The sequence below is a fragment of the Pezoporus occidentalis genome, unplaced genomic scaffold (genome assembly GCF_034315485.1).
Source record: "Pezoporus occidentalis ecotype Australia unplaced genomic scaffold, CSIRO_AGI_Poc_V1 ctg1672, whole genome shotgun sequence".
Classification (NCBI taxonomy): Eukaryota; Metazoa; Chordata; class Aves; order Psittaciformes; family Psittacidae; genus Pezoporus; species Pezoporus occidentalis.
Window position 1 is genome coordinate 58 of NW_026913502.1, and position 8,715 is coordinate 8,772.

General features: G+C 55.5%; 1 protein-coding gene and 1 long non-coding RNA gene across 7 annotated transcripts; both read right to left on the reverse strand.

Annotated features, from left to right (window-relative positions):
* Positions 1-239: 239 nt before the first annotated feature.
* Positions 240-1,908, reverse strand: LOC134160985 (uncharacterized). 6 transcript variants are annotated; one of them, XR_009963771.1, is made up of 7 exons: positions 1,897-1,908; positions 1,763-1,852; positions 1,495-1,674; positions 1,295-1,428; positions 1,023-1,090; positions 714-934; positions 240-612 (listed from the first exon to the last, which is right to left on the reverse strand). It is a non-coding gene; the product is annotated as an uncharacterized LOC134160985 (long non-coding RNA). The 6 variants fall into 6 exon arrangements; XR_009963774.1 differs by having other exon boundaries at positions 1,023-1,067; positions 1,495-1,718; XR_009963772.1 differs by having other exon boundaries at positions 714-889; positions 1,495-1,718.
* A 73-nt stretch (positions 1,909-1,981) lies between these two features.
* On the reverse strand, positions 1,982-7,562 carry LOC134160984 (EH domain-containing protein 2-like). The gene is made up of 4 exons (XM_062613478.1): positions 7,540-7,562; positions 6,576-7,014; positions 4,737-4,901; positions 1,982-2,546 (listed from the first exon to the last, which is right to left on the reverse strand). The coding sequence occupies exons 1-4, from the start codon at positions 7,560-7,562 to the stop codon at positions 2,004-2,006; spliced, it is 1,170 nt and encodes a 389-aa protein (XP_062469462.1). The 3' UTR covers positions 1,982-2,003.
* Between the last annotated feature and the right edge of the window lie 1,153 nt (positions 7,563-8,715).

Below are 8,715 nucleotides of genomic sequence, written 5' to 3' on the forward strand. Positions count from 1 at the left end.
GGGTATTTGGGGGGTTATTTTGGGGGGGTGTAGAGCTCGGTTTTGGGGCTATTTAGGGCATTTTAAGGCTATTTTTTGGGGCGATTTTGCCCTGTTTCGGGGCTATTCTCATGCTGGTTTTGGGGTATTCTGGGCTATTTTAGGGCTATTTTCGCACTGCTTTTGGGGCTATTCTGGGCTATTTCAGGGCTATTTCCATGCTCCTTTTGGGGCTGTTTTGCGCTGTTTTAGCCGTTATTTTCTGCGACTTTTAGCGCTGCTTTTGGGGCTATTTTGCGCTATTTCAGGTCCGTTTTCTGCTGGTTTTAGTGCTATTTTGACCCATTTTTGTGCTATTTTCAGCGCTGGTTTTGGGGCTATTCTGTGCTTACTTTGCGCTGCTTTTGGGTCCATTTTGCGCTATTTTGGTGCTATTTTCACGCTGCTTTTGGGTCCATTTCGTGCTGGTTTTGTACTATTTTCACGCCGCTTTTGGGGCTATTCTGTGCTTATTTTGCGCTGCTTTTGGGTTCATTTCACGCCATTTTGGTGCTGGTTTCACGCTGCTTTGGAGGCTCATTTAGCGCCGCTTTTGGGTTCATTTTGCACTATTTTAGTGCTATTTTCACGCTGCTTTTTGGGTCCATTTCACACTATTTTGGTGCTATTTTCACGCTGCTTTGGTGGCTATTTTAGCGCTAGTTTCGGGGTTACATCGCGCTATTTCCGCTCACCTTTTGGGTCCATTTCATGCTATTTTAGTGCTATTTTCACGCTGCTTTTTGGGTCCATTTTGCGCTATTTTAGTGTTATTTTCAGTGCTGCTTTTGGGTCCATTTCGCGCTATTTTAGTGCTATTTTCACGCTGCTTTTTGGGTCCATTTCGCGCTATTTTAGTGCTATTTTCACACTGCTTTTTGGGTCCATTTTGCGCTATTTTAGTGCTGTTTTCACGCTGCTTTTAGGTCCATTTCGCACTATTTTAGTGCTGTTTCCACGCTGCTTTTGGGGGCGATTTCGCGCTATTTTGGTGCTATTTTCACGCTGCTTTTGGGTCCATTTTGCGCTATTTTAGTGCTATTTTCACGCTGCTTTTTGGGTCCATTTCGCGCTATTTTGGTGCTGTTTTCATGCTGCTTTTGGGGGCTATTTCCACTCCGCCTTTGGGTCCATTTCGCGCTGTTTTAGTGCTATTTTCACACTGCTTTTTGGGTCCATTTCGCGCTATTTTGGTGCTGTTTTCACGCTGCTTTTGGGGGCTATTTCCACTCCGCCTTTGGGTCCATTTCACGCTATTTTAGTGCTATTTTCACACTGCTTTTTGGGTCCATTTTGCGCTATTTTAGTGCTATTTTCAGTGCTGCTTTTGGGTCCATTTCGTGCCATTTTGGTGTTATTTTCAGTGCTGATTTTGGGTCCATTTCGCGCTATTTTGGTGTTATTTTCAGGCTGTTTTGGGTCCATTTCGCGCTATTTTGGTGCTGTTTTCATGCTGCTTTTGGGGGCTATTTCCACTCCGCCTTTGGGTCCATTTCGCGCTATTTTAGTGCTATTTTCACGCTGCTTTTTGGGTCCATTTTGCGCTATTTTGGTGCTATTTTCAGTGCTGCTTTTGGGTCCATTTCGTGCTGTTTTGGTGTTATTTTCAGTGCTGCTTTTGGGTCCATTTTCCGCCATTTTGGTGCTATTTTCACTCTGCTTTTGGGTCCATTTCGCACTATTTTAGTGCTGTTTCCACGCTGCTTTTGGGGGTGATTTCGCACTATTTTGGTGCTGTTTTCACGCTGCTTTTGGGTCCATTTTGCGCCATTTTGGTGTTATTTTCAGTGCTACTTTTGCATCCATTTTACGCTATTTTAGTGCTATTTTCAGGCTGCTTTTTGGGTCCATTTCGCGCGATTTTGGTGCTGTTTTCACGCTGCTTTTGGGTGTTTCTTCCAGCGCTCCTCTTGGCTCCATTTCCCGCTGTTCCCTCGCCGTCCCCTCCATCCTGCCCCCATCACCACCCCCACACCCCCCCCCTTTCACTCCGCCGACCCCTTGTGCCTGCGCTTGGACGGCGGCACGAGGCGCGGGGGGAGGTCTGCGGGGAGCCCCCTCCCTTCCAGCTTGGCGCCGATGAGGTGCCCGGCCAAGGCGAACTCCTCGTCGTCGAGCATCCCGTCGCGGTCCACGTCGCTGAGCTTCCAGATGCGGCCCAGCACGGAGCTGGGCAGGTTGCTGGTCACCATCCAGCCCTTGGCGCGCCGCCCGCTGAGCTTGCCCCCCGTCGGGGCCAGCCCGTAGAAGATCTCGTCGTACTTGGCCTTGTCCTTCAGCACTGCCCATTCGCCGCCCTCCTCCTCCTCGCCCTCCTCATCCTCGCCCTCGCCGCTGAACGGGCCCTGACGGGCGCCGTCGAACGCGCCCCCCTGCACCGCGCCGCTGCCCTCGGGCGCCTCCAGCTCCTCCCGGCGCAGCAGCGGCATCAGCGCCGCGATGTCGGACGTCAGGAGCTCGTCCAGGGCCTCCAGCACCCGCGGCTTCAGCGCCGGGAAGCGGGAGAAGTCGTGGACCAGGAGCAGCTCCTGCGCGATACGGGAGGGGATATCGCGATATGGGAGGGGATATCGCGAGAGAGAGCAGGGAGAGCGCGATATGGGAGGGGATATCGCGAGAGAGAGCAGAGAGAGCGCGATAGGGGAGAGGATATCATGAGAGAGAGCGCGATAGGGGAGGGGATATCGCGATAGGGGGAATATATCGCAATGGGGGAGGGGATATCGCGAGAGAGAGCAGAGAGAGCACAATATGGGAGGGGATATCGCGAGAGAGAGCAGGGAGAGCGCGATATGGGAGGGGATATCGCGATACGGGGGAATATATCGTGATGGGGAGGGGATATCGCAAGAGAGAGCAGAGAGAGCACGATATGGGAGGGGATATCGTGAGAGAGAGCAGAGAGAGTGCGATAGGGGAGGGGATATCGCGAGAGAGAGCAGGGAGAGCGCGATATGGGAGGGGATATCGCGATAGGGGGAATATATCGCGATGGGGGAGGGGATATCGCGAGAGAGAGCAGAGAGAGCGTGATAGGGGAGGGGATATCGCAAGAGAGAGCAGGGAGAGCGCGATAGGGGAGGGGATATCGCGATACGGGGGAATATATCGTGATAGGGGAGGGGATATCGCGAGAGAGAGCAGGGAGAGCGCGATATGGGAGAGGATATCGTGAGAGAGAGCAGGGAGAGCGCGATATGGGAGGGGATATCGCGAGAGAGAGCAGAGAGAGCGCGATATGGGAGGGGATATCGCGAGAGAGAGCACAATATGGGAGGGGATATCGTGAGAGAAAGCAGAGAGAGCGCGATATGGGAGGGGATATCGCGAGAGAGAGCAGAGAGAGCACGATATGGGAGGGGATATCGCGATACGGGGGAATATATCGTGATAGGGGAGGGGATATCGCGAGAGAGCAGAGAGAGCGCGATAGGGGAGAGGATATCGCAAGAGAGAGCAGGGAGAGCGCGATATGGGAGAGGATATCGTGAGAGAGAGCAGAGAGAGCGCGATAGGGGAGAGGATATCGTGAGAGAGAGCAGAGAGAGAGCGATATGGGAGGGGATATCGCGAGAGAGACAGAGAGAGCGCGATATGGGAGAGGATATCGTGAGAGAGAGCAGAGAGAGCACAATATGGGAGGGGATATCGCGATATGGGGAATATATCACGATAGGGGAGGGGATATCGCGATATGGGAGGGGATATCGCGATAGAGAGCGGGGATATCGAGATAGAGAGTGGGGATATCACGATAGAGAGCTGGGATAGCACAAGAGAGAACAGGGGATTTCGTGATAGAGAGCTGGGATAGCACAAGAGAGAACGGGATATCGCAATAGAGACCGGGGATAGCGCGATAGAGAGTAGGGATAGTGCCAGAAGGCGGGGATAGCGCGATAGAGCAGGGAATTGGGGTCGGGATCCCAGTGGAGAGCGGGAATATCGTGACAGAGAACAGGGGATATTGCGAGAGAGTGGGGAGTTGGGGTAGGGATCCTGATGGAGAGCGGGAATATCGCGATAGAGAACACGGGATATCGCGAGAGAGAGGGGAGTTGGGGTGAGGATCCCACTGGAGAGAAGGATATTGCGATAGAGAGCAGGGAATATTGTGATAGAGCAGGCAATATCGCGATAGAAGGCTGGAATATCACAATGGACAGTGGGGAATATTGCATTAGAGCAGGGAATATCACGATAGAGCAGGGAACTGGGGTCAGGATCCTGGTGGAGAGTGGGAATACCGAGATAGAGCTGGGAATATCGAGAGAGAGTGGGGAATATCGTGATAGAGTGGGGAACTGAGGTCAGGATCCCAGTGGAGAGAAGGAATATCCCAATAGAGAGCATGGAATTGGGGTCGGGATCCCCACAGAGAGTGGGGATATCGCGAGAGAGCGGGGAATTGGGGTTGGGATCCTGGTGGAGAGAGGGCGATATCGCGACAGAGAGAGGGGAATTGAGGTTGGGATCTCAGTGGAGAGTGGGGAACAGGGGTCAGGATCCCGACGGAGAGCAGGGAATATCACGATAGTGCATAATATCACAACAGAGAGCAAGGAATCGGGGCCGGGATCCCACTGGAGAGCGGGGAATCGGGGTTGGAAGCGCAATGGCCTGGGCAGGAGGTCCTGCCGCGAGGTTCCGTATCCCAAAGGCGCATCCCAACGGATCCCGAGGGATCGCGACGGGCAGGGTCCATCGCGATCGCTCACCTGCATGCGGGCGCAGTCGGGGAAGTCTCCCGCCGGGATGTGGTGCTCCAGCTGGATGCGGGCGAAGAGCAGCGGGAGTTGGGAAATGAGCTGCTTCTTCTTGGCCTCCTTCCCGAACACCGAGGGCATCTCCTTCCGCAGCCGGGCCAGGATGTGAGCGTGGACCTGGGAATGGCGGAACACCGGGAATGGTTCCGGATGGACCATCCATACCATCCCAACCTCATCCCATCCATCACATCCCGACCTCATCCCATCCATCCCATCCCAACCTCATCCCATCCATCCCATCCCGACCTCATCCTATCCATCACATCCCGACCTCATCCCATCCATCCCATCCCAACCTCATCCCATCCCATCCATCCCATCTATCCCATCCCGACCTCATCCCATCCCAACCTCATCCCATCCATCCCATCCCGACCTCATCCCATCCATCCCATCCCAACTTCATCCCATCCCAACCTCATCCCATCCATCACATCCCGACCTCATCCCATCCATCCCATCCCAACTTCATCCCATCCCAACCTCATCCCATCCATCACATCCCGACCTCATCCCATCCCATTCCATCCCGACCTCATCCCATCCATCACATCCTGACCTCATCCCATCCCATCCCATCCCAACCTCATCCCATCCATACCATCCCGACCTCATCCCATCCATCACATCCCAACCTCATCCCATCCCATCCCATCCCGACCTCATCCCATCCATACCATCCCGACCTCATCCCATCCCAACCTCATCCCATCCATCCCATCCCGACCTCATCCCATCCCATCCCGACCTCATCCCATCCATCCCATCCCGACCTCATCCCATCCATCACATCCCAACCTCATCCCATCCCATACCATCCCAACCTCATCCCATCCCATTCCATCCCATCCCAACCTCATCCCATCCATACCATCCCGACCTCATCCCATCCATCACATCCCAACCTCATCCCATCCCATACCATCCCAACCTCATCCCATCCCATTCATCCCATCCCAACCTCATCCCATCCCATCCCATCTCATCCCAACCTCATCCCATCTATCCAATCCCATCGACCCATATATATACCCAACCTATCCCATTGACCCCATTGGCCCCTATCCATTTCCAACCCATCCCATTGATCCCATTGACCTATGTCTATATCCAACCATCCCATTGACCCATGTCCATACCCAACCCATCCCATTGACCCCTATCCATTTCCAACCCACCCCATTGACCCCTATCCATTTCCAACCCATCCTGTTGACCCCTATCCATACCCAACCCATCCCATTGACCCCTATCCATACCCAACCCATCCCATTGACCCCATTGCTCCATGTCCATACCCAACCCATCTCATTGACCTCTATCCATTTCCAACCCATCCCGTTGACCCCTGTCCATACCCAACCCATCCCATTGACCTCTATCCATTTCCAACCCATCCCGTTGACCCCTATCCATACGCAACCCATCCCATTGACCCCACTGCCCCATGTCCAGTTCCAACCCATCCCATTGACCCCTATCCATTTCCAACCCATCCCGTTGACCCCTATCCATACCCAACCCATCCCATTGACCCCACTGCCCCATGTCCATACCCAGCCCATCCCATTGACCTCTATCCATACCCAACCCATCCCATTGACCCCACTGCCCCATGTCCATACCCAACCCATCCCATTGACCTCTATCCATACCCAACCCATCCCATTGACCCATGTCCATACCCAACCCATCCCATTGACCCCATTGACCCATGTCCATACCCAACCCATCCCATTGCCCCCTGTCCATACCCCCCCCATCCCCTTGACCCCATTGACGGCTCACCCTGACGAGCCGCGCTCTCTTGACCAGGTCGTTGAGCTTGCGCAGCGCGGCGTTGCGGGGCAGGCTCTGGATCTCCTGGAACAGATCCTGTTCCTCGAGCTCAAAGAGCCGCCGGTTGTCGGCGATGAGCAACGGCTCCGACCAGAAGGAGCCGATGAAAACCCTCAGCACTTCCGGCGTGTTAAAGACCTTCCCCAAGGACCACAGCAGGGCCCCATAGACGCGCATGAGCTGCTGGGTCTCCACCGTGTCGGCCTTGTTGAGGACCACGCGGATCTTGTCCTCGTTGCCCTTGAGGGCTCGGATGGCTTCCGAGAACTCGTCCGAGATTTCCAGCTTGTGGGCGTCGAAGAGGAGGATGATGAGGTCCACACGCTCCGCGAACCACTGCAGCACGGCCGGGAAGTCGTAGCCTGAGGAGGGAAGGGGAACGGGAAGGGGAAGGGGATGGGAAGGGGAAGGGGAAGGGGATGGGGATGGGGATGGGAAGGGGAATGGGAAGGGGATGGGAATGGGAATGGAATGGGAAGGGGAAGGGGAATGGGAAGGGGAAGGGAATGTGAAGGGGAAGGGGATGGGAATGGGAATGGAATGGGAAGGGGAAGGGGAATGGGAAGGGGATGGGAGTGGGAATGGGAATGGAATGGGAATGGGGAGGGGCAGGGGAACAGGAATTGGAATGGGAATGGGAAGGGGAATGGGGAGGGGAATGGGAAAGGGGATGGGAATGGAATGGGAAGGGCAAGGAGAAGGGGAATGGGAGGGGAAAGGGGAGGGGAAGGGGAATGGGAAGGGGGAGGGGAATGGGAATGGGATGGGAAGGGGAAGGGGATGTGTGCGGGTGGGGAGCAAAGGGATGAGAATGGGACGTTCTCTCCCCATTCGCCCTCCGGTCCTTCCCCATCCCTGCCCCATTCTCCCCTCATTCCCTCCGTATTCCCTGTTCCCTCCCCATTCCCCCCACATTTCCCCCCACTCCTGCCCCATTTTCCCTTGTTCCCTCCCCATTATCCCCCCATTCCCTCCCAATTCCCAGCCCATTCCATCCTCATTCCCTCCCACTCCCTTATTCCTGCCCTATTCTCCTCTCCTTCCCTCCCCATTCCCTTCCAATTCCCTCCCCATTCCCTTTCCTATTCCCCACCATTCCCCTCCCAATTCCTCCGCTATGCCCGCCCCATTCCCTCCCCATTCCCGCCCCATTCCCTCCCCATTCCCCTCCCAATTCCTTCGCTATTCCCGCCCCATTCCCCCCCCATTCCCACCCCATTCCCCTCCCCATTCCCTCCCCATTCCCACCCCATTCCCCTCCCCATTGCCCCCCCATTCCCCTCCATTCCCCTCCCAATTCCTTCGCTATTCCCGCCCCATTCCCTCCCCATTCCCCTCCCAATTCCTTCGCTATTCCCGCCCCATTCCCCCCCCATTCCCTCCCCATTCCCCCCCCATTCCCCTCCCCATTCCCCCCCATTCCCTCCCCATTTCCCCCCCCATTCCCTCCCCATTCCCCTCCCCATTCCCTCCCCATTCCCTCCCCATTCCCCCCCCATTCCCCTCCCCATTCCCCTCCCCATTCCCCCCCCATTCCCCTCCCCATTCCCTCCCCATTCCCCTCCCCATTCCCTCCCCCCATTCCCATTCCCTCCCCCCATTCCCCCCCATTCCCCCCCCCAACGGGAGCTCCTGGATAAAGCACCAAAATAGGGAATGCCGCGATTCCCGAGCCCGTCCCCTGCCCCCCAACTTGACCCAATGCGGTTCCCCCCCCTTTCCCATCGCCTTCCAGCCTGGAATGGGGGGGTTGGGGCTGGTTGGGGGGGGATCGGGGGTTCTAGGGCTGGTTTGGGGCTGGTTTAGGGGGTTTTAGGGCTCTTTTGGGGCTGGTTTAGGGGGTTTTTGGGCTCTTTTGGGGCTGTTTTAGGGGGTTTTAGGGCTCTTTTGGGGCGGTTTTAGGCGTTTTTAGGGCTCTTTTGGGGCTGGTTTAGGGGGTTTTAGGGCTCTTTTGGGGCTGGTTTAGGGGGTTTTAGGGCTCTTTTGGGGCTGGTTTAGGGGGTTTTAGGGCGTGTTTGGGGCTATTTTAGGGGGTTCTAGGGCTGGTTTGGGGCTGGTTTAGGGGTTTTTAGGGCTCTTTTGGGACTGG